Source organism: Bos javanicus, chromosome 7 (assembly GCF_032452875.1).
Source record: "Bos javanicus breed banteng chromosome 7, ARS-OSU_banteng_1.0, whole genome shotgun sequence".
Lineage (NCBI taxonomy): Eukaryota > Metazoa > Chordata > Mammalia > Artiodactyla > Bovidae > Bos > Bos javanicus.
This window is the reverse complement of record NC_083874.1, coordinates 37,216,276-37,242,862: the sequence shown is the minus strand read 5'-3', so window position 1 is coordinate 37,242,862 and position 26,587 is coordinate 37,216,276. Positions and strand designations below refer to the sequence as shown.

Below are 26,587 nucleotides of genomic sequence, written 5' to 3'. Positions count from 1 at the left end.
TTGTGTCATTCACTATGCCAAGCATTTTTCATGTCATATAATCATTGCTACAGTCCTGAGATTAGTTACTCTTATTATTCCCAGCCACAGAAAAGGAAAGTGAGGAACTGAGAGATTAATTACTTAGGGTGAAGCCATTCAGCTAACACGTGATGGAGCCAGGATTGGAACACAGTCAGCCTGATTCAAGAGCTGGTACTTTCAACTTCTAGATGTTACATTGCTTTCATAATCAGCGTTTCCTCTCATCTTTTTCTGTTTGAGTCTAGGTGTTGATGATTTCATTTCTCCCACTCTTACCTATTATGTTAAGTATTTCTGTATTCCTCAAAACTGTCCAAATAGCAGTTAATGGAGTTTTCATCCCACTTGGAGTTATGGAAAAATTTATTTTTGTTGTCCTTTGAAATTAAATTTTAAGAGAGCAATCATTAAAGGGTTCAAAGTTAGACCTAAAAGGATGCAGAAGTGACCTATATAGGTGTTTTTTTTTTTTTTTAATCATATCCATAATTCTTCAGTTTCCTATTTGCTAGTACTATAACAAGACATTTTTATGCTTCGATTTCATCATTAGCAGTTAAGATTTGATCTTCTTAGAGTTGTGGAGACTGAATTTAGGGCCAGATTTCTCAGTGTTAATTATTTGAGAGTGTGTAACTCAACTCATTATAAAATGGATGACTGTCTAAATGTTAGTTGTCAAGTTCTTGGCTTTGCATCCCCATTCTTTTACTTTAACGGAGCTGAAGATAAAATGCCTATTAATTCTGTTCTTTACATTTTGCACCAACTGAAAGAAAATAATTTTTTATGACTTCAGTGCTTATTTCCAAAATAATTTAAGGTACGAGTTAGGCCCATTTGTACAATATTTGGCAATATTTCTATGTCAAATATTTTACAACCTTGCATTTAAAATGTACCATGTATTTTCAGGAACCATTGTTTCCTTTTTTAAAAATGAGTATAAAATTAATAAACAGTGCTTTGAAAATTATTTCTTTAGTCACTGTAATAGGAACAGTTAATGTAGCGAGGAAAAAAAAACTTGAAATAAGCTTTCATAGTTGGCTGTCATGACTAAAAATTTCTGTGTTTTTATAGAAATTTAGTAATATATAAGCAGGCTTTTATTTATACACACACACGTTTTAGAAAGTGAGTAGTTCTTACTTTGCTCTTTGAGGACTTTTAAAAGCATGTTTTAAAAACTGGATATATTTGACTTACTTTAAAACAGTCCTTGAGACGATTAAGAGTAGAGAGAGCTGGACATTGTCCAGAGTGTGAGCCTATACCCTGGTGTTTAAAATACTGCCTTCAGAGCCTTTAACTAATAATAGCATGGTCCCTAAATCAAATTAACAGTTTCAGGTCCCAACCACTTGCTGGCATTTAGGATCCTTCTGGCTCTGCTTTCTCAGGTATACATTTTCCTTGGATGAATCCTAGTGATTAAAATGCAGGCCGTGGTGCTGGGGGAAAAGAAGGGTTTTATTTTGTAGATTTATTCAACAGTAATTGAGGTCAAATTTTGAATGTATGTTTGAAGCCATAATATTGTTTAATATTCTAGTTCATTCTTTTTAGTATTTTAAAAAATTACTGCTTAGTGAAAGTTCACTAGTCAGAATATTCCTTCATTAAAATCTAGCTCTGTCATGTTACAATTCATTCCACAGCACCACACATCACTGTTACCTCCACCATAGCACTTAGCATGCAAAGATTTGATTTTCTACTATTCTCAGTCTCCTGTCTTATCAGGAGAGAAGAGGGCATTAGCTGCAGTGCCAGGTAAAAGACAAATCAAAGTTTAATTTGAAAATACCAGCCTGCAATCTTGAGACCCACCTGTTGGCAAACAGGAGACAGCATTATGATCTCCTTCATGACTTTTGGGTCTGGGCCTTGCACCATATTGCTAATTTCTCACTTGCTTTTCTTAGCATGTTTTTTGCCTAGTTAGCTTGGTGGGGAGAGAGAACATTTCTGTGAGATTTTGCAAAACGTTTTCAGCAACTTGAAAGATGTGTCATCTAAATGCAAAACATGGTCAGTCCTGTTACTCTAAGGCTTGGTTGAATGATTTGTCTTGCTATTGTAAAGAATATTTACTTCTTTAAAGCAAGTCTGTGCCAAAGCCTTTGACTGTGTGGATCACAATAAACTGTGGAAAATTCTGAAAGAGATGGGAATACCAGACCACCTGACCTGCCTCTTGAGAAACCTATATGCAGGTCAGGAAGCAACAGAACTGGACATGGAACAACAGACTGGTTCCAAATAGGAAAGGGAGTACGTCAAGGCTGTATTATTGTCACCCTGCTTATTTAACTTCTATGCAGAGTACATCATGAGTAACGCTGGGCTGGAAGAAGCACAAGCTGGAATCAAGATTGCCGGGAGAAATATCAATAATCTCAGATATGCAGATGACAGCACCCTTATGGCAGAAAGTGAAGAGAAACTAAAGAGCCTCTTGATGAAAGTGAAAGAGGAGAGTGAAAAAGTTGGCTTAAAGCTCAACATTCAGAAAATGAAGATCATGGCATCCAGTCCCATCACTTCATGGGAAGTAGATGAGGAAACAATGGAAGCAGTGTCAGACTTTATTTTTTTGGGCTCCAAAATCATTGCAGATGGTGATTGCAGCCATGAAATTAAAAGATGCTTACTCCTTGGAAGGAAAGTTATGACCAACCTAGATAGCGTATTCAAAAGCAGAGACATTACTTTGCCAACAAAGGTCTGTCTAGTCAAGGCTATGGTTTTTCCAGTGGTCATGTATGGATGTGAGAGTTGGACTGTGAAGAAAGCTAAGCACAGAAGAATTGATGCTTTTGAACTGTGGTATTGGAGAAGACTCTTGAGAGTCCCTTGGACTGCAAGGAGATCCAGCCAGTCCATTCTAAAGGAGATCAGTCCTGGGTGTTCATTGGAAGGATTGAGGCTGAGGCTGAAACTCCAATACTTTGGCCACCTCATGCAAAGAGTTGACTCATTGGAAAAAACTCTGATGCTGGGAGGGATTAGGGGCAGAAGGAGAAGGGGATGACAGATGAGATGGCTGGATGGCATCACTGACTCGATGGACATGAATTTGAGTGAACTCTGGGAGTTGGTGATGGACAGGGAGGCCTGATGTGCTGCAATTCATGGGGTCTCAAAGAATCGGACACGACTGAGCGACTGAATTGAACTGAACTGAAAGCAAGTCTGTACTGTGTAAATGACAGATAGTGCTAACATACATGAGTTCATGTCTTAAAACCTAAGATACTATGTTCACAGTATTTGGCATTTCATTTTGTTTTCGTATATTCGTGAAAACACGTAGTGAAAATATTTCTCATACTAACATTATGTTTTAATCTCTGGATTAGGTCACCAGTGAAAATGGATCTAAATAGATTCATCCTATTCAAGACGTTTTATCTACTTCACAAAACAGTAACACACTTTTGCATTGTTTGGTAGTCTGTATACAGAAGACATTACATCTAAGAATAACTGGAAGATGTGGTTTTAGTGTGAACCAGTGTCATGTGTAGCTCAGCTGGTAAAGAATCTGCCTGCAATGCAGGAGACCCCAGTTCGATTCCTGGGTCAGAAAGATTCCCTGGTGAAGGGATAGGCTACCCGCTCCAGTATTCTTGGGCTTCCCTGGTGGCTTAGATGGTAAAGAATCTGCCTGCAATATGGAAGACCTGGGTTCGATCCCTGGGTTGGGAAGATCCCCTGGAGAAGGGGATGGCTACCCACTCCAGTATTCTTGTCTGGAAAATTCTATAGGCAGAGGAGCTTGGCAGGCTGCAGTCCATGGAGTCTCAGAGAGTTGGGCACGACTGAATGACTTTCACTTTCAGTGTTATGTGGGAAAGGAGACCTATCCTCCACATACTCCTGCCTAAAATGTGATTCTCTACCTACTGGCTTTTTATCACTCTCTTGGAAAGTCAGGATTTTTCATGCAGTTCTAATAGTACTGTTGAAATCGACCTTCATTATAGTACAGTTGTCTCTTGGTATCAATGGGGGATTGATTGCAGGATTCCCTGCGGCTCCCAAACTCCGAGGATGCTCCAGTCTCACAGTGTGCTCTCAGTATCTGCTGATTCCACATCTGCAGTTGGCTGAACCCTCGGGGTGCAGAACCTATGGATAGAAACCCTCCAATGGAGAGGCCGACTACATAGTGTTTGAAAAAACTCCATGTCTAAGTGAAGCCGCTTAGTTCAAATCCTAGTCCTTGAAGGATCAACTAATGTATATGTAAATGTATCTGGAAAGGGCCTCTCTGACAGCCCACAGGTATGAAAATAGCTGTCAGAACTGTAACCTGCATTTAGGTGAGATCTAAAGGTTTTTACACCCTTACTGAAAATGCAATTTATTTTGGCAATGTTTACGTAACTCTGAGTATTTAATTATTAATCTACTATTAATACTTGCTCATGTAAAATGTTACATTTAAGAGAGATTTTGGTTTTCCCTGATCAGTATATTCCACATGGCTTTATTTCCCACTTGACTTGAAAAGACAAAAAAGATTCCATTCAATTTAATAAGCATTTTATTAAACATTTGTTATATTCAAGGTCCTGGGCTAGGTCCGTGTGTAGAGCATAAAAAATGATGGGGTGATGGTGATGACAAGCATCATTGATTTCTTACTGAATACCAGGCCAGGCATCTGACCTAAGTGCTTCTATACATAATACGTATTTCATCCTCATATCCCTGTCCAGCACAATCTGGAATCAAGATTGCCTGGAGAAATTTCAATAACCTCAGATATGCAGATGACACCACCCTTACGGCAGAAAGTGAAGAAGAACTAAAGAGCCTCTTAATGAAAGTAAAACAGGAGAGTGGAAAAGTTGGCTTAAAGCTCAACATTCAGAAAACTAAGATTGTGGCATCTGGTCCCATCACTTCATAGGAAATAGATGGGGAAACTATGGAAACAATGACAGACTTTATTTTGGGGGGTTCCAATATCACTTCAGATGATGACTGTGGCCATGAAATTAAAAGATGCTTGCTCCTTGGAAGAAAAGTTATGACCAACCTAGACAGCATATTAAAAAGCAGAGGTATTAAAGGTCCATCTAATCAAAGCTATGGTTTTTCCAGTAGTCATGTAAGGATGTGAGAGTTAGACTATAAAGAAAGCTGAGTGCCGAAGAATTGATGCTTTTGAACTGTGGTGTTGGAGAAGACTCTTGAGAGTCCCTTGGACTTCAAGGAGATCCAACCAGTCAATCCTAAAGGAAATCAGTCTTGAATATTCATTGGAAGGACTGATGCTGAAGCTGAAACTCTAATAATTTGGTTACCTGATGCAAAGAGCTGACTCACTGGAAAAGACCCTGATGCTGGGAAAGATTGAAGACGGGAGGAGAAGGGGATGACAGAGGATGAGATGGCTGGATGGCATCACCGACTTGATGGACGTGAGTTTGAGTGAACTCGGAGTTGGTGATGGACAGGGAGGCCTGGCGTGCTGCAGTCCATGGGGTTGCAAAGAGTCAGACATGACTGAACTGAACCCCTGTCAAGTAGGTGCTATTACTACCCCCATGTTACAAATGAGGAGACAGGCAGAGAGCATTTCATAATTTGTTCAAGATAGTGACTTCTGAAGATGGCTTTGAAACACAAGCAGTTTGATACCAGTGGTCACACACTTAAGATCCTATCCTAGAGCAACTTTCGTCCTGCTAGACAAATGATGGTACATTCACAGGGAAAGTACAGGACACGGTAGAATGTGTTAGGTGCCGTACCACTAGCTGAAGTGTGGGAAGAACTCAGAAGGAGACCTGTGTGGGAGATGGGGGAAGGCCTCATGTAAGAGGGGCTTCAGTTGAGCCTTGAAGAATCACAGGATTTTGCCATGTGTAAGTTAGAGAAGTACATTCTCACTGAAGAGGAAGTGGGGATAAAGGCATTGATTTAAGAAAATACACAGGTGTTCAAAGGTAGTAATTGGCACATTTGTATGGCATCCTTGCAGAGGGAGCAGGAAGAGGATGATTCAACTTGCATTATATAAAGACTAAAGTAGCAACCTGGGAAATTTGAACTTTTGCGAATAGTGAAGAATCTTTGGAGGGTCTAAACTCTAGAAAAGAAGTTCATGATCAGAATTGGATGGCTTGAAGGAGGAAGAGAAGAATGGCCATGAGACATTGAAACATGGTCAGAGAGCATATTTAGTAATTGCATCGAATATTTAAAATATATTTTTACTCTGTAACTAAATGAAAACTTAAGATGGCCAACGTTAAATTGAATATGTGGAAAAGAAAAATCTTTGTGCTTACACAGACCCTTAAATAAAATGCGTAGATTTTCATTTAAACTTGAAAACTCAATTTTCTGGTATTAAGTTATAGATTCAAAATATCAGTCAAAAGTCTAAGTGTTAGTTGTTCAGTTGTGTCCTACTTTTGCGACCCCATGGACTGTAGCCCGCCAGGCTCCTCTGTCCATTGGTATTACCCAGGCAAGAATACTGGGGTGGTAGCTATTTCCTCCAGAGGATCCTCCTAACCCAGGGATAGAACCCAGGGCCTCCCACACTGCAGGTGGATTCTTTACTGCCTGAACCACCTTCAAATTATAGATTTTTTTTTAAAATTATAGATTATTTAAAAATGGAATTTTTACATTTTCTTTTTTAACTGTAGGCTACTATTTGAATGGAAAGTGATTATCCAAAATGAAATCTCAACAAGATTTAACATTTCTTTTTTTTATAATGATGTTATAAAATATTTTATAGATTTTAGTGTTTTACATCTATCTTAGAAGATACTCCTTTAAGCTGAATAAATAGGTCTGAGTTGATGCAACAGAAATAAATCTACCTTCTAAAGAACTACTCCTATTATGCTCTTTAAATCTCTTTCTATAACCTGACAATATTTAAAGTACATCATTAAAGTGAGTTGTACTCAGAACAAAATTTTATTTTTAGTCATGTGAATGGTCACACATGAATATCCTGTACTTCAAAGCAGTGTAATAGTGTTATCTGAACATAGTATTTCTAGAAGAAAGACTTCCTACATGCTTGCCAGTTGGAAGGCTGATACAGTTGGAGAAATTTGGGCCACTCACCAAACTTATGATTTCCTAACCCATTTTGTGAACCAAGTTATACTGAGGTCATTATGCAGACTGTGATTTCTCCTTAATGATTTTCACATTTTACTTTATAGGTTATGTTGACCTTTGGATTTCAGGCAGTAAATAAAAATCTTACTTAGATTAAGTTAGAAAAAAATGAATTATTTTGAACCATATTTTTGTCCAGTATCTTTTTTCAGACATTTTCATGTTGCTTTTTATGATTTTTATGTAATAAAATGATGTCTTTTTAATTTTAGATTTGTCCCTTATCTTTTTATAAAAGCACCTCTAAATACAGTATGTTGATTCTTTTCAGCCATTTTAGCCTCTTCCTAATAAGCACCTCTCAACTTTCCATGAATGTGCTATGTACTGAGAAATGCTTTTTAACAATTATTTTGGTTCTTTAGATTGTAATCCATCTTTGCTCATATACATATAGATTATTAAAGAAGATAATGATCTTCTACCCCTAATGATCTATGTCTTGCCAGTGTTAGTTTTTTACCTAGAGAAATAAGGAACAGGAATGGGAGAAATAGTGAATACTCTTCTTTATTCCATTTCTGTATATTCAAGTCCCATCTCCAAATACTAGGTCTAATTTTACCTCTATTACAAATTTGAAGTGAAGGTAAAAGATATTAATTTCCATTTTTCCCCTTTATTTTCAACTTTCTAATCTAAGGTTAATAACTAGAGGGCATTTAAAAAATCATTCTAATCTTGATGTAGTTAAGAATTATATTTGTACATTTTTAAGTCTTTTGTTTGTTTCTCATTTCCTTCTTTGTATTTTTGTTTCTGCCAGTTTTTATCCTTCTTCTAAAGGTAAAGAGATGAGATGCTTGGTGGCAAATTTAATTGTATTCTTTATCTACTCTTTTTATGGGCAAAGTCAGTCAGTTCAGTTGCTCAGTCGTGTCCGACTCTTTGCGACCCCATGAATCGCAGCACGCCAGGCCTCCCTATCAATCACCAACTCCCGGAGTTCACCCAGACTCACGTCCATCGAGTAAGTGATGCCATCCAGCCATCTCATCCTCTGTCGTCCCCTTCTCCTCCTGCCCCCAATCCCTCCCAGCATCAGAGTCTTTTCCAATGAGTCAACTCTTCGCATGAGGTGGCCAAAGTACTGGAGTTTCAGCTTTAGCATCATTCCTTCCAAAGAAATCCCAGGGCTGATCTCCTTCAGAATGGACTGGTTGGATCTCCTTGCAGTCCAAGGGACTCTCAAGAGTCTTCTCCAACACCACAGTTCAAAAGCATCAATTCTTCGGCGCTCAGCCTTCTTCACAGTCCAACTCTCACATCCATACATGACCACAGGAAAAACCAGAGCCTTGACTAGAGTGGGAACCTAAATTATATTTGGGTGTTGGATTACTTGAATATCAGCTCTGTTAGTCCCTGTAAATTTTAAATATTTCATAGTTAGAAAGGAAAAGGTATACTGGGAGAAGTTTATGGAGAGCTTTGACTTCTAGTCAAAAAAAGATAGACCTTTAAGTGTTGGTAATGAGGGAGATACTGACCATTTTTATTAGAAGAGCAACTTGATAAAAGTGGCACTTTAAAAAACTGAATATGGCATCTGTATTTAGCATGATCTAGAGAATGATGAGATTGAAGAAAAAAAATGTATGCAAATTCAACATTCTATACTTGATCTTAACCAAAAGGTCAAGAAGCAATGCAAATACAGCTTTCTAATTTTTGAGAAATTGGTGCTTAGACCAAGTAGTGGCTTGTGAAATGGGAAGGAAAGGGGAAGGGTTGCTGCTTTCTTTAATATAATAATGTTGGTAAGCATTCCCAAATGCAAGTGTTACTAATCCTGCCTAATGTACTTCATATACTTCAGAACCTATCTCATATCTAGTTCCTGCTGCATAAATGTAAGTGCTCTCCATTTCAAACCAAGACCAAACTGAGAGCATGATCAGTAATGTGGTTCTTAATCCTAAGCCACCCATGTGGAAGATCATCTTTTATGAAGGGCATCAGTTAGCTCTGTTACCATTAATATGCTTTCCAATTAGTCTGGCCCATCTCAAAAGAGCCTTTGTCTGTTTGGAAGAGTTCTGATTTGCAGCATTGTCCTTGGCTACTTCTACAAGTTTCTGCAAACTTTTATTTAAGCCAGTGTCTTCATAAATGTCTAAAAGAGAAACTCTTAAATGATTGTTTCACCCCACTTTAGGTAACATTGCTCCACACAAATAATCTGTATTTTTACAAAATCATTAACTTTTTCCAACTACATGACACAACTCAGTCTTTGGTCACAGCTTTTGGGTAAATTCCACCAGCCTTATTGATTTTATATTTGTTAGAGCTGACTTGAAAGTGAAAATCACTTGTTATAACTTTCAGTTTAGTTCAGTTTAGTCGCTCAGTCATGTTTGACTCTTTGCGACCCTATGAACTGCAGCACACCAGGCCTCCCTATCCATCACCAGCTCCCAGAGCTTGCTCAAACTCACATCCATTGAGTCGGTGATGCCATCCAACCATCTCATCCTCTGTCATCCCCTTCTCCTCCTGCCTCCAATCTTTTCCAGCATCAGGGTCTTTTCCAATGAGTCAGTTCTTCTTATCAGGTGGCCAAAGTACCGGAGTTTGAGATTCATCATCAGTCCTTCCAATGAATATTCAGGACTGATCTCCTTTAGGATGGAGTGGTTGGATCTCCTTGCAGTCCAAGGGACTCTCAAGAGTCTTCTCTAACACCACAGTTCAAAAGCATCAATTCTTTGGTGTTCAGTTTTATTTATAGTCCAACTCTCACATCCATACGTGGCTACTGGAAAAAACATAGTTTTGACTAGATAGACCTTTGTTGGCAAAGTGATGTCTCTACTTTTTACTATGCTGTCTAGGTTGGTCAGGAGAAGGCAATGGCATCCCACTCCAGTACTTACGCCTGGAAAATCCCATGGACAGAGGAGCCTGGTGGGCTACAGTCCACGAGGTTGCTAGAGTCGGACACGACTGAGCGACTTAACTTTCACTTTTCACTTTCATGCATTGGAAAAGGAAATGGCAACCCACTCCAGTGTTCTTGCCTGGAGAATTCCAGGGACAGGGAAGCCTGGTGGGCTGCCGTCTCTGGGGTCGCACAGAGTTGGACACGACTGAAGCGACTTAGCAGCAGCAGCAGCAGGTTGGTCATAGCTTTTCTTCCAAGGAGCAGGCGTTTTTAAATTTCATGGCTGTAGTCACCATTTGCAGCCCCCCAAAATAAAGTCTTTCTCTGTTTTCATTGTTTCCCTGTCTATTTGCCATGAAGTGATGGGACTGGAGGCCATGATCTTATTTTTTTGAATGTTGAGTTTTAAGCCTACTTTTTCACTCTCCTCTTTTACTTTCATCAAGAGGCTCTCTAGTTCTTCTTCGCTTTCTGCCATAAGGGTGGTGTTATCTGCGTATCTGAGGTTACTGATACTTCTCCCAGCAATCTTGATTCCAGCTTGTGCTTCATCCAGCCAGGCATTTCTCATGATGTACTCTGCATATAAGTTAAATAAACAGGGTGACAATATACAGCCTTGATGTACTCCTTTCCCAATTTGGAACCAGTTTGTTGTTCCATGTCCAGTTCTAACTGTTGCTTCTTGACCTGCATACAGATTTCTCAGGAGGCACATAAGGTGGTCTGGTATTCCCATCTCTTGAAGAATTTTCCACAGTTTGTTGTAATCCACACAGTCAAAGGCTTTGGTGTAGTCAATAAAGCAGGAGTAGATGTTTTCCTGTAACACTCTTGCTTTTTTGATGATCTAACCAGATGTTAGCAATTTGATGTCTGGTTCCTCTATCTTTTCTAAATCCAGCTTGAACATCTGGAAGTACATGGTTTATGTACTGTTGAAGCCTGGCTTGGAGAATTTTGAGCATTACTTTGCTAGTGTGTAAGATGAGTGCAATTGTGCAGTAGTTTGAACATTCTTTGGCATTGCCTTTCTTTGGGATTGGAATGAAAACTGACCTTTTCCAGTCCAGTGGCCACTGCTGAGTTTTCCAAATTTGCTGGCATATTGAGTGCAGCTCAACTGAGATTTTATCACCTCCACTAGCTTTGTTCCTAGTGATGCTTCTGAAGCCCCATTATCTTAAGGCCCTTATCACTTTGGAGCTACACGAAATTTAACCTGTTCTTAAATAAAGTTATATTCTAGTCACCTATGGGATAATCTATGTATTAATTCCCTGTTCCATTAATCTGTGATTTTTGAAGCAGCTGTATGTGACCTGTCAAAAAAAAAAGTGATATTTGATGGATACTCTTAGCATTCTGTCATTTTTTTCTCGTCCAGGTTAAGAAATGTCTTTGGAACCCCTGTTTATTTTCTAGAACTGTGAAATGCTAGAAATTATATAAAACGGTTTCAGGTTCACAATTACTATTGAGAACTTTTTAATATGTTATTTAAAGGTTTGTTTTATTGGCTTGGCCTAGGTCACAAAGCTCATTAAGATTAATGACTAGGCTTCTGAGGCATATAGCTTCTCTAATCATCAACAGATACAAAATGTTAAACCAGACTGTATAGCTTTATTATGTTATGAGTCATTTCAGGCAGACATCACATGTAACAGGCAAGAGCCGAACAGTCCAGTTTTAATGTTTCTGAGTCAAACCTTTGGCTTTTATTTCTCTTTGTAGATAAACTATAGAGTGTTAAAATTGACATGCAAGCATATTTTATAGACTTTATATGAATATATAATTCATTAAAATGCTTGGAAATACTCATTCAAAACATTTTTTGTTAATCAAATTTAGATAAAGGATAAACCTGGAGGCACAATTTACTTTTTTAAAACTACCAATTTTAAAATCACGTTTTTCTTCTTTTAAAGAAGTTTGCATGATGTGAGATGTTACTGTTGTTTGAAAATTTATATAAATAGGAGCTGCTAAGTGATACATTCTGTTTATTCCAAAGAGATTTTCTAACAGTCTGTAGCTGTCTCTAGCTTTTCCTATAAAACAGCAGTGCATCAAATGGTAGTGAAGAGGGCCTGAAATTTCATCCTTGAAATGAATAATTATGCTTTATTCAGTACAGCTGATTTTACTTTCTTCTACTAGCATATAAACAACAGGTCCTTTTAAACTAGTAGTAGTGAACATAATTTGGAATAGGAATGCTTATTAGGTCACTTTTGTTAAGTAGAGCTAATAATTTGAGGCATTTGTGTACAGTAGGGATTGGCAAACATCTTTTATGCAAAGGGCCAAATAGTAAATATTTTTTTAACACAAAAGCAACCACAGACCGTACATAAACCATACATAAACAAATGAGTGTGGCTGTGTTCCAATAAATCTTTATTTATAAACACTGACAACAAGCCACATTTAGCCTGTGGACTATAGTTTACCAACCCCTGGTCTACATTCATTTGAATTCTTCATTTTCTATGCACCTCTTTAATCCTCTGGTGTTGGCTTCTTCTTACCAAAACACCAAAAATACTTTGGCCAATGTCAGTAGCATCTTCCTTATCACTGAGTCTAAAATAAAAACTTCCTAGTCCTTTTCTCAGTTGGGTTTGGGGAGCCTTTGACACTTGAATTGCTCCTTCTTAAAATTCTTTTATCTTTCTTTAGGGTCCATGATAGCACTTTGTGAGTTTTTATCCTACCTCTCAAGACACTTGTCAGGTTTTGTTTTTGCAAGGCTCTACTTTTTTTTTTTTTTTAATAGCCAGTTCCTTAAATATTAGCGTGCATTAGGAATCGATTTGTTTATATTTTATATTGTTTCCAGAATAGGCAGTCTGTAGGCACAGAGAGTAGATTGCTGTTGGGACAAGGGGTTAGGAGGGAGGTTTGGTAGATGATAGCCGAAGGGCCCATGGCTTCCTTTTGGGGTGATGAAAAGGCTCTAAAATTAATTGTTGTGATAGTTACATAGTTTTATGAATATACTAAAAAACCAATGAATTATACACTTTAAGTGGGTGCATTGAATGGTGTATGAGAGTGTCTTGGACAGCAAGGAGGTCAAACCAGTCAATCTTAAAGGAAATCAACCATGAATACTCATTGAAAGGACTGATGCTGAAGCTGAAGCTTCAGTATTTTGCTCACCTGAAACAAACAGCCAACTTATTGGAAAAGTCCCTGATGCTGGGAAAGATTGAGGGCAGAAGGAGAAGAGGGCATCAGAGGATTAGATGGCTGGATGCCATCACCGATGCAATGGACATGAACTTGGGCAAACTCCAGGAGATGATGAGGGACAGGGAGGCCTGGAGTGCTGCAGTCCATGGGGTTGCAAAGAGTTGGACATGACTGGGTGACTGAACACACACAAAATGATGTATGATCATCTCCATAAGGCTGTTAAAAGACTATAAGTTAAATTCTCCAATGTTGTTATTTTTCCCAAGTTAAAAATTAAGCTCACATTCCACCCTTTGCTCAAGTACCATAGTACAGACTGAACAATCTCCCAGTGCTATCTATTTTGAATTCATAGTAATAACCCCTAGACACTACATTTTAAATGTAAAATGAAAATCTTATTTATGAACTCCAGATACACTTAGGAGTATAGAAAAATACCAGCTTGTTAGAACCGTTTCATTTTTAGAGTATGCATTATTAGTTCATTTGATGATTCCAAGAGGAATTTGCAAATTATAATCAGGTAATTAGGTTAGCAGGGGACTAATGTGGATGGGAAAAAATCAGCTCAGTCTTCATCTGTCAGCATTACAAGTTAAAAATTTGTAATGGAACAACATGATTACAAGTTAACAATTTCTTCTAGATGGTTGTTGCCTTAAATTAACCTCATAATCAAATTAGTTACTGTGCCTGCCTGTCTTTAGGGTTTTGGGCCCACATGTGTTGAGGGTGAAATAGGGGGTTTCCTATTATTATGCTGCAGGTTAACAATAGGTTTTCAGATGCCCCTTACATGAATCCAATGACGAATCCAATGCCCTTCATAACATGAAACAAATGTTGAACCTACATTTTTTAGTATGCAGACGCAGAGCTTCCAGCTAGGTGGTAAGAACTGTAAATTGTAACTGAATTGTGAAATTAATGCTCATTTAGGTGCACGTGTTGGTTCTTTTTTAAAACCTTGACAACTGACCTGACAGTATGAGATGGAAAAAAAATTAAACCAACATATGTTTTTAATTGCTTTTTTTTTTTTTTTAGCACTGTGAATTACGTTAGGTTGCTTAATTTAGGATGCAAAGTGTGCAGTAGCTGCTGAAAGTACACACGCACCATCCAAATTTCTGTGAATTTACTCTCGGTATGGTAAAGTGACTTTATGAACAAAGGAGAAACCCAGACTTGGATACTGAGCTCATAGTCTTTAAAACTACACATTGAAAACATAATATGATTTCCATTTGGTATCTAGTTTACCCGGAATCCCTCAGCTAGGATGCTAGCATATGTTTTGAGAAATTAAGTAATGTCACTACTCCTAAATCTGTAGTGATAATGCTTTAGTAATCAGATAAGTACTTATAATTAGAATAAAGTATAATTTTCAGAAAAAGATAACATCACCTATAATATTTATTACAGGAAAAAAGCTCCATTTTTTGCTATCAGTGCTCTTTTTAACATAATTTCTTACTGTATTTAAGAAGCTTCATGTAATCATATTCAAAACCTCTTATCTTGCTGATTATATTCAGCAACCATAGCTAAATATTTCAATACCAAAGCTGAAAATCATAGTGACATATCAGCATACACATAATAAATTATAGTTAATGAATACTATAGGAGCCACATTTTGATTGGTTCCAAGTTTGTGATCTGCTCAGGCATAGCACATTGTTAATTTTTAAGAGGAGAAAAAATATGGTGATGATATGATTGCCAAGCATATTGTTCTGTCTACACAAGAATGAAGTAATATTTTAGCCAGAATGAAGAGAGCATATACAGATAACAGAGTAAATGTTCTAAAAGCTGCAGTATATATCCCTGATTAAACATTTAGTGACAATATTTCGTATATATTTTACATGATTTTTATATTAAATAAAAGTTTCTGGCCAAAAATGGTTCATTGTTATGTTGAGAGCCACAACTACTGTGTTTTTAGCTGAGTATGTATTTACAAAACCTCCTGTCTTCAGCTTTCACTTGTTTGAGGAAGAAGCCTTCAAGCTAAGTAGAGAATCAGTTCTTAGAATTTAATTATTGTACTACTTGGTCCACGTATTTACTGAGTATGGGAGAGTTATAAGACCTGGAAAACTACTCTCAGCATAGGGGGCAAACACTGTAGAATACTTGGAAAACATTGTCGTCAGTTAGACAAAATCCATTTATTCTGATACTCTCCATATATATTATTTTCCTCTCCCAGTGGGTGAAAGGGAACATATTTAAATTTAGCAACCTCCCCTTCTTAAAATTAAGCTTAATAAACATCTATTAAGTTATTAAGTACTATGATCAAGTACTGTACTAAGCTGTTAGATGCAAATAAGGGCAAGCCCCTCTCTTGAACAGCATACCATCAACGGTATTTGATTGGCCAAAAGGTTTTCCTGTAAGATAACGGGAAAATCTGAACAAACTTTTTGGCCAACCCAATATAAATGTAAGTGATTGCATACAATGGGAAGGGAGTTTGTGGGAGAATAGATACCTGGTGGGCTTCCCAGGTGGCTCGGTGGTAAAGAGTGTGCCTGCCAGGCACGAGATGTGAGTTCAGTCCCTGGGTGGGCGGATCCCCTGGAGAGGGAAATGGCAACCCACTCTAATCTTCTCACCTAGGAAATCCCATGGACAGAGGAGCCTGGTGTGCTACACCGCGTGGAGTCGCAAAAGAGTTGGACATGACTTAGCGACTAAACAACAGTGATAGATACATATATATGTAGGGCTGAGTCCCTTTGCTGTCCACCAGAAACTGTCACAACATTGTTAATTGACTATACGTCAAAACAGTATAAAAGAGTTAAAAAATTTGTTTCAGTTGCTAAGTTGTATCCTACTCTTTTGTGACTCCAGGGACTGTAGCCCGTCAGGCTCGTCTGTCCATGGGATTTCCCAGGCAAGATTACTGGAGTGGGTTGCCATTCCCTTCTCCAGGGGATCTTCACAACCTAGAAATCAAACCCACATCTCCTGCTTTGGCGGGTAGATTCTTTACTACTGAGCCACCTGGGATACCCTTTAAAATAAAATAGGGAAAGATAGAAATATACATCGGGTGCTGCAGTGTCAACTGAGCTGAGTATTAAAGAATCTAGCCAAATGAAATAGCTGGTATATGTCCATGTATGTATGTCAACACGCACACCCAAGAGCAACTGGGAGCATTACTGGGAGAAGACAGGGAACAGCATGAACGAAGACCTGAAGCATGCAGAATGCTACAGCTACTGCTGGGGCATGCAGTGCGTGAGGAGGATGTTAGGAGATGAGGTGGAGTCATGGGTCAGGTCGTGGAAGTCTTGAATGCCATGCTCATGACCTTGAAACTTGCTTTCGCTGTTTATATACTGCCATTATTCCTAAACAGATAAGCATTTGGTCAAACCTTACGTTGCAAAGATTGGAAGAAGACAAGTTATAATTAGGTTGGTTTGACCCTGTGGAGATGCTGTTCATGGCTTGGATTCCATGTGTTTGTTGCAGTTGTCCTTTTATAACTTCTGTCAAACTTGGATACAAGCTCAGGGTTTTCAGTTTGCCCACTGCCCTCCTCAAACAGCGGGGCCAATGCCTGTGAGATTTTGGATCCTGCTAGGCCAGGCAGTATTGTAATGAAGAGACTTTGGAATCACAGGACTTGAGGGAGCAACAGAAATCAGTTCCATATGCAGGTGAAAGTAGTAATTTTTCTTGCTGTGTTTCTCTGTATGATGTATTATATTCGTCGGGCTAACATTGTATGTTTCAGACTAACATTGTTTATATGTTTGGAATTAGAATTTTAAACATGGCAATTATGTTAACTTTGTGAAATTTTCACAGTAGATTTTTTAAAAAATAATATAACAGAGACAAAGAGTTGCTTTTTTTTTTCCTGCAAATTTTTGAGAAATTTAAGATCTTAACCTCACATTTGGACTGCAAAAAGATCCAACTAGTCCATTCTGAAGGAGATCAGCCCTGGGATTTCTTTGGAAGGAATGATGCTAAAGCTGCAACTCCAGTACTTTGGCCACCTCATGTGAAGAGTTGACTCATTGGAAAAGACTCGGATGCTGGGAGGGATTGGGGGCAGGAGGAGAAGGGGAAGACAGAGGATGAGATGGCTGGATGGCATCACTGACTCGATGGACGTGAGTCTGAGTGAGCTCTGGGAGTTGGTGATGGACAGGGAGGCCTTGCGTGCTGCGATTCATGGGGTCTCAAAGAGTCAGACACGACTGAGCGACTGAACTGAACTGAACCTCACATTTTACATCTCTTACTTGGCACCTTATCAGCCATGTTTATTGAACTATTTATTTACCCTCAGTAGAGCATTTATGTATTTCTCTATATAATGAATTAGAAAAGGGAAATAATTGTGCAAATTCATGGGGAGAAGTCTTTTTCTGTAAGTTAGCTTGATACACAGGTGAAAGCGCTATTTTATCTTGTTACCATAATAATGTAGTGGAAAGAACAATGACTAGTTCCAGTGCTGCATACTTTGCATGAGTTACTTCAACTTTGTGAGACTAGTTTTCTCATCTGTTAAATAAGATGGTTGAGTTAGGTTACTGCTAAAGCTTTTTCTTACTGACATTTTGTTGTCCTCTACCTCAGTTCCCCAGTTTACTTTGTTTATGGAGGTTGCCTGTCAGCATCCTTAAGTCATAGAATTGATAAGAACCTTGGGCAATTGTGTAGTTCAACCACCTTGCAGAAAAATGGAAATTTGCTCTTTCCCTCTACCTAGAATGTTTTACTCGCACCTTTTCAAGCTGGCATCCTCTGAATCAAGCTGATTATAACATCTAGTACCCCTTTTGTTGCCAGGATTAATTCCATTGGTCTGATAATGGATAGGGAATCCTTTTTTTCTCACTATTCTATGTACATTCTTATAGTTGGAAGCTTAGCTATAAAGGACAACCTGCCTACCTAGAAAAGGATCTTTGTTTGGTCAAGAGTGTACTCATTCCTATGGCTTATCCATTTCTGCATCAGTACTGTTTAAATGTTTATTGAATTACTGAATATTATGGGTGGTAGAAATGGTTAATGCTCATATATATGAGTAGAATGGCACTGACTATTCAGTAATAGTGTAGATAGTCAGCAAATAATAAGAGACAGTGGAATATTTTTACAGTGATCTGTAACTGTATATAGTTATAGAGTATAATTTATAGATATATTTATTTAAAAAATGGTGTCTAATGATTTTTGTTTTGTAAACCACTCAGTGGAATTTAAAATATTATTTAAATTTTATATCTGTCCATTTCTGTAACTGAGGAGAAAATTTCTTTAAGTACCTAGGAAATTATTTTTAGGTTTAACTAAGACAAGAGATTAGTAGTATTTCTTTTACTGGAATCCTCTACTCCTGATTTTCTAGGTATAAATATAATTGTATGGTTTCTAATTCTGATGTCCTACTTAATTTTAAAAGCTAAGCAATGTAAATTTGGTTTAATTCTTATCTAGTTTATGTCTATATTATTTAGAGTTTATTATTAGATAATTTGTGATAGGACTAATGCATTTCTGTCTTGAAAAATATGTATATTTTCCTAATTTCTCACAAATGGGAAAGCAAATGATATTCTTACTGTCAGCTTCCATCAAGTTAGACCTCTCTGAAGACCTTACTAAATTTTATTTCCATGGGAATTTTGCTAATGGGTATAAGCAACATTATCTAGGTACTCATAGACAGGATTACAAATCAAAAATAGAGGAAATAGGTGAACAAATACATTTTCCTTCTCTTTTCAGAAATGGGCAGAATGTCAGTCTTTGTACCTTCATTTTCACTTTGCAGTGTTTTCAGATAGGGTGCGGAAAGTCTGTTTGGTATTAATGCATGAGACCAGCTTAGACAACATAAGTCATGCATTTCCTAAATGGGCTCTTGGTTATATTCTCATATATATAAAGCAGAAGAAAGAGAGTAAATCTTCTAGTCTGTATGTATTTAGTTAATAGTATTAGTGACTTTAATGAGTCTTACTGGAACATTGAAGGCAGGCCACCCAGTTTTATTGCCTGTGTGCCAACTTACTAAATTATTTGGATTCATGTAATAAATACCTCCAGTTTCACATGCCATGCAAAAAACATTTATGAACCTGGTGGTAATCATCAGTTACGGAACACCTACTTACCCTAAATATCGGTGTTCTGAAGGGGTCAGTCCCAGGCTGCCCTCCCTGTTCACACTGCTTTCTTCTCCTGGCAGTCTTCTTTGGTTTAAATAGCAATATATCATTAACTCCCAAGTGTGTATCTTTTTCTGGCTTCCCAGGCTTATTTCACATATTTTGGGGGAATATCACAGACTATCAAACTAACTGTGTCTGAAACTGCGCTTTTGAGTCTCCCTTCAAATCTGCTCCTCTGTAGAGTTTCCTATCTCAGTTGCATCCGCCAGTTTCTCTTGCTGGAAACCTGAGAGTCATTCTGACTCCTTCTATTCCTTCACCTCCTTCCCCAACCCAGATCTGTTCCTGAATGCTATCTCTTCTACCTCTAAACCATTAAAATTTTTTTTTCACTTTTCTCTATCACTGCTGCCGTCGCTATCTTTGCCTAGACAAATGCAATATAACCTCCTAGTTGATTCTCCACATCTAGTTTGTCCAGCTCTAATCCATTTACAAATAAAAGCTGAAGTGAGTTTCTAATATGTAAATACAGTTACATCATTCTTGAAGTTCTCCAACGACTTTCCATTGCTCTTAGGCTAAAGATCTTCTCTTCTTTCTATCCCAGAAGAGACGGTGGGGCCTGTATTAGTTTGCTAGGGCTGCCATAACAGTGCCATAGACTGGGTGGCTTATAATAACAGAAGTTTATCTCCCCACAGTTCTTGAGGCTAGAATTTTGAGATCGAAGTGTCCTCAAGATTAATTTCTTCTAAGGCCTCACTCTTTGCCTTATAGATGGCCATCTTCCTCCATTGTCTTCATAGAGCCATTCCTTTCTGTGTCTGTATCCTCATCTCTTCTTATAAGGAAAGGAGTCATATTGGATTAGGACCCACCCACAGGGGTTTTTCTTTTTATTGTTGAATTGTAGGATTTCTTTATATATTCTGGGTATCATATTCGTATTAGGTAATGATTCATAAATATTTTCTCCTATTCCATGGGATAGAATCTTCTCTTAAATCTTCAATGTTATCATCCCTTTGAGACCCTTTTTGACCACGTAACCTTGAATCTCTACCTACCTACCCCCAGACACACATGACTTCTTGCTTTTTCTTCCCAGCACTTGTCATCAATAAACATTTCTATGTGTATGTTGTGAATTATGGTGATAATTTTATTATTGTTGTTATTGTTTTTTATTACATTTCTTATTGTCTGCTTTCTTCAACTAGAATGTGAGGGATTTTGATTTCTATTGCTCCTTGCTATTTATGTAGTATCTAGAACAGACTTTTTACACCTTTAATAAAAACTTATTGAATAAAAATGCATGAATTTAACACATAACAGTGCTTTTTTTTTAATTGGTAAAATATAGCACACACGCAGAAAAATAGCACAGTAATTTGTCAAAAAAAGGAGACACCCTTATATCCAACACCAAGATCAAGAAATAATTATTGCCTAATTTGTAATAATAATAATCAGAAGAAATGAGAAGCCTCCCTTATGCTTTCTCCCAGTTACTGCCTCCTCTGTCGAGTCACCCAGAGGTGATCAGTGTTGTGATACTTCAATAATATTTTTGTTGCTTCATTACAGTTTTACCACCTAAGTGTTTCTAAAACCTTTTCTGTTGTTTTTTTAGAATCTTCTTATGCACGAAATTAGTCACACATGTTCTTCTGTGCCCACTCCTAATGTTTAACATGGTTTTGTTAGAGTCATGAATGATCCTGTATTTGGCTGTAGTTTGTTATCTGTTTGAATAACATTCCATTGTATTCCTGTACTACAATTCACTTACATATTCTTCTGTTGAAACAAATTTTTATTATTTCCGGTTTTGGTTCTTTTGAATCATGATGCTGTCACTATTCTTGCATCTGTCTCATGGTGCCCAAATGTGTATATTTCTTTTGAGCTCAATATTAATATTTAGGACTGAATTTCTGGGTCATAGGATGTATATAAATATTCAGCTTTAGTAAATAATTCCAGACAAGTTTGCAAGATAGTTATACATAATTTTATCCCTTTCAACATATATTTTCATGTTTTTCTCTGTTTGGATATCCTCTTCTTGCAAGTGCCTATTCAAGTCTTCTTGTTGCTCTTTTTTTTTTTTTTAAATCAGATCAAGCCTGTCAGTCCATACTGCCCATGAGTAGCCTTTCAGCTAGGAGAACTGCCAGGAAACCTCCCAAGAAAAAGGCTGTTCCTAATTATTTGTCCCTCACCCCCAGTCCTTGCATTCCATCACTGGCCAGACTTTCATATCATTCACACTGGCTAAATCAAATTTGGCCTCTAAGGGTCTCCTGATGATTTGCTCCTTCTCTCCAGCCAAATGCTACCACCCATGTGACTTTTTTTTTTTTTAATTGAGATATAATTTACATAACATAATATTGGTTTTGGGTGTACAACATAATGATTTGAACCTTCTGTACATTTTCTGAAGAGTAAACAATGAAATTAAAGAGTTTATTCTCGTTTGATAAGCAAATTTGTGACTTTCTGGTTATATTCTCAAGGAAAGCTCAAGTGTGTGTTTTCTTCTTAAAAATGGTATAATCCCAGGAAAGATTTTGATCAGGTGTACTCATAATATTTGTGGAACCTGAAGGAAGAGTAAAAAGGGAGGCCATCGTTCATTCTAAACTTAAAGTCATAAATAAAGCTACCAAACTGTTAAATGAAGTGTGATCTATACTTTTTTCTCAGTAAAGTACTTCTATAATATCCTGAAAGGTCAGATTTGCATTTAATCTTCTTGGACTCTGTGGGTTTCCATGTTAGAACATGACATAGTGGGAAATTGGACCCTGGCCAGCCCCACTCCCCTTTCCTTTTTATCCTACACACCTCATCTCCATCCTTATTTCCCTAAAACTTTTAACCACTGCCCCTGGCTACCCCTTTGGTAAACACAGATTCTTAAAATCTAGGATAATCCTCCTTACATATAGACATGAAACAAAACCATTCCCTCACTTTTTCATATTCTCATGGTCTTCTCTAAGTCATTGTATGTCTAATGGGAAGTGATCACCATGGTTAATAGCTACCAGTTGTTATGCCAAACATAGGGAGTTTTATATCAAGGTATCAGTTCTTTTCCTTCTTGGAGCTATTTCAGTAAGGCAAGACGCTCAAGTTAGTTGACCTTTGAACAATACAGGTTTGAACTATGCAGATGAAAAAAATCCACATGTAATCCACTTACATGTGGGTTTTTTTCAATAAATGCTGTGGCACTACATCATCTGCAGTTGTTTGAGTCTAAGATTGGGAGCCACAGAACTGGAGGGGCAGTTATGGGACTTCATCCACAAAATTTGGTATACACAGCAAGTCCTGGATCCAGTCTCCCAAGGGTACCTAGAGTCTACTGTTATGGATGGATGTGTGTGTATAAAAATAAACATCTCTCTATATATACACACACTCTTATGCACATGCACACACACACACACACTCATCACGCACACGCACACACACACATTGTTTCAGATATTGTTATTTTAAGAAGTATTTTTTTTAAGTTACCTTCCTTTCCTTTCCTAAATGTAACATGACTAGAAAATACCACCTTGAAAGATGGCAAAACAAAATAGAGGAAACAAGAGCCTAGCTTGGCTGCTACCTCTAAGTTACAGCAAATCAGTTGTTTACACGCTGATTCAGTCTTCAGTCTCTCCTAACTTTTGGCTGTGGGGGTAAAGAAATGAACTTGCTTCACTTTTCCCTAGGGTAAACCTAGGCTTATCATCTCTTTAACTGCTGGAGGAAATATGGAATAGCTGGATAATGCTGGTTCAGCCTTTGGAGGTTTCATGTTATGAGCCAATTAATCAACTGATTTTTCTAATATGATTGAAAAATTGATAGTTTTTAAAAAATCATTTGTAAAGGATACAGCTTTAAAGCCAGTATGCTGCTTCATTCATTTTAAAACTTAAGTACTTATGTGAGTGTGTAAGAGAAACCAAAGAAAGGAATTTGAGCCTGTGTGCTTAGGCTACATACATCTAAAGGGACGTGCCATTTCTGAGCAGAGCCCCATTGACTCTCCTGAAGTTAGCTAGAGAAGACCTGGTTTGAAAAATGTTGGCTTTCTAAATAGAAATGGAAATCATTAAAACAAGTAAAACCAAAAAACAGTGAGCCTAGAAACTTGGAATTAATATAATGTTGGCAATGACTGTAGGCAGTTAAGCACATGAATCAATGTCTGTTGGCAGCAGTTTTCCACTTGTTCAGTTCATGGTGCCTGTTACGTCACATGAGCACGACAGTGTGGTCGGAGTGGGCAACACATTCCTGATGTTCTCTCCTCGTTAATTTTCACTTCCCAAAGGTACCTTGAGTAAAATAAACATGTTGGAACACTTTTCAGAAACTAGTTTGTTTCCTCAGTTTACAAAATCAACCCCAAGCAGATTGGGGTGGGTTGAGTTAAATGTTGCCCTCTACTCCACCATCCTGTGTACATACGTAATATCACTCAGTATCTGTAGCATCCTTAAAGAGTTCTCTATTGCATATGAGGGGAAAGGAAGGAGCATGTTTAAGTCCCAGCTTTGAAGCTGTTGTGTTAATTGTTAACTTTTGCTGAGTCTGTGCATTTAAAAAGGTAACCATCTCAGCAGGTTAAGATCATAACTGTTGGTTGATGCTTGGAGGCAGCAGCTGTGCTGGTGCACGGCATTAATGGCTGGATGAGTTCAATCAGATATGCTGCCGCCAGTGTCTTTGTGTAATGGTATTTACCAGATTTCAAATGGACTGCTGAGAAAGATGAAATATAATCTCATGTATTATCTCTGTCTTGAAAAAAATAGATAATGAAAGTGTTCCCTTGTTGGCCTGTATTTTGTTAACCTTTGTGGAAATCAACTTAAAGAACAGATACCCCTGTAGAGTTGAAACCTTTTGTTACAGTGGAGTGTTATTAAATGTATATTTTGAGTCCTTGGAACAGTGGGGTTGAGTAGACCAGGTAAGATGTTTTTTTTTTTTTTTTCCTTTTTTAAACCACTCAGAGAATAATATGGCATATTCTGAGGCTAGCTGGAGAGAAAAGAAATGCAGTGTAAACTGTATAAAACTAAATTTTTTTTTTCTTTCTCCCTTCCTTCCTTTCTTTTCTTTACAGAGCCTGCAGAAAGTTCTTGTGGAATTCAGTCACAAGGAATTGTTTGATTTCTATAACAAGGTATGTATTTTTTTCAATAATTTCCTATATGGGGGTTTTTCACAATGTTTCCTCTATTTCATGAATTCTTATTTTTAAATGCCCTATTATGGAGCTATGGAGCTTGAGTTCCTTAAACTTCCCTTGTGAATACCTCGTGTTTCACAGTAGGAAGCATTGCTGAGATGAGGAAGATCTGACAGACTAAATCAGAAAGAAAATGGATATGGTTTTAATTAAAACAATAGGATTGTTGTTTTAATGTAAAGCATTGAGTAATAAACTGTGTAGTATCTAGCCACACTGGCCCTTAGATAATGTTAAATATTTTAATTTCTTGGCCCAAGGGAAAAGGAACAAACCAGGTCTATAAAGATTTATCTTTGAGGATATTTCATGTTTCTTTTTAAATGCTGATTTTTGTAACCCAGGAAAATGCACTGTTCCCTCTACCACCCTCCCCTCCAACACCCCATACAAATTTTATGTAGTGATCATTTAAAATAAAACAGCTAGGTGCATTTTAAGCAATAGTATTTAGAAATCCTTCTTTACAAATTTGGAAACTTCACAAGCTGGGGTTCTAATAGCTTCACATAAAAAGAAAAATTTTCCAAGTGGTGTATTTATTGCTCTGTGAGTAGATTTAAAATGCAGAGCTACCAGTTGCATTCTTTTCCTTCATTTGCATATTTCTAAACAACACTTCATATGAGTTTCTCTCCTTTCACCAACTCTCTCTCTTTTTCTTTTTGTCTCTGTAAACAGCTAGAGACCATACAAGCACAGCTGGATTCCCTTACATGATGTTCTTGAAGACTGGTTTCTCTATCACACTTCTGCCACCTCCTTATTTTACTTTGAAGATTAACTGCCAGGTTGTGTTTTCTGAAGGATTCAGTTGCTTTCTTCTTGTAAATTATATGGCTTATTGCTTCATAGACAAATAACAGCCGAGGAAGATCATTGTTCTGAGTACCGATGTTCTAATATACATTCTCTAGTTCTGTGTGCCAAAAGCAAGCAGTTGTTTAAGAACATTGTTTTAAAGGAAACAAAAGTGGCTATCATGTGTTTTTTACTGCTTATTTTTTGCTTTTTTGCCTGACCTGTTTATTTTCTACATACTTGATGATACTTGGGTGTATTAAGGAGGACCTGTGGATACAATATAATGTGTACCTTAGAACACAGAATGTCATTAATTACATTAATAAACATAAGACAGTAGCCACATTCAATTAAATACATTATGGCATTTTTTTTCCTTTAATATAATGAGTATATTTTGAAATTTTAAAGAAGCTAGTACTAGTTTATAAGTCAACTCTAATGAGCATCTCTGTGTGCTTAATTTTTTTCTCTGAGTTTAATGATTTAATAACAGTTTACATTTTTGTGTGCTTTTCTTTGTACTGCAAATTAATAATAATTCATAGCATGGGAGACAGATTCAGATCATGAATAAAAATAATTGTAATGAGTGCTAAATGAATATCCTTAAATTTTTAAAACATTTTTATATTCTCTTTCTGTAAAGATGTTAATTAATTTCAATCAATGAGATTTTTATGTCTTAGAATTAGTTGAACTTAAGTGCACAGTATTTTATGCTATGGCTATATATACATATGAGTATAGTTGGCAGCAGAAAATAATCACTTGAAGTTTTTATGAATGAAAAGTCTGTACTGTATTTTTTCTAGGGAGACAGGCAGACAGCAAGGGAGGGAGGAAAGAAGGAAAACGGGAGAGAAGGAGAAAATGAGAGAAAGCGAGAACAACAGAGATTCAAATATGACTTCACATGAAAGAATTTGATTTCAGAAATAGCCTATGGTTAAACAGAACCATTGAATTTAAATCACAGTCCTTACATGAGGTATCTGAGTAATACAAATGTTAAATGTCTCCCAAATAAATGTTCAGTATATGGAA

General features: G+C 37.3%; 1 protein-coding gene across 1 annotated transcript in view; it reads left to right on the top strand.

Annotated features, from left to right (window-relative positions):
* Window positions 1-26,587, top strand: part of COMMD10 (COMM domain containing 10) — a 185,667-nt gene extending 159,080 nt beyond the window's left edge. Inside the window, exons 6-7 of the mRNA XM_061423007.1 lie at window positions 24,611-24,670; window positions 25,418-26,587. Coding sequence (XP_061278991.1) covers window positions 24,611-24,670; window positions 25,418-25,456 — 99 coding nt within the window. The 3' untranslated portion in view covers window positions 25,457-26,587. The remainder of the gene's footprint in view (window positions 1-24,610; window positions 24,671-25,417) is intronic.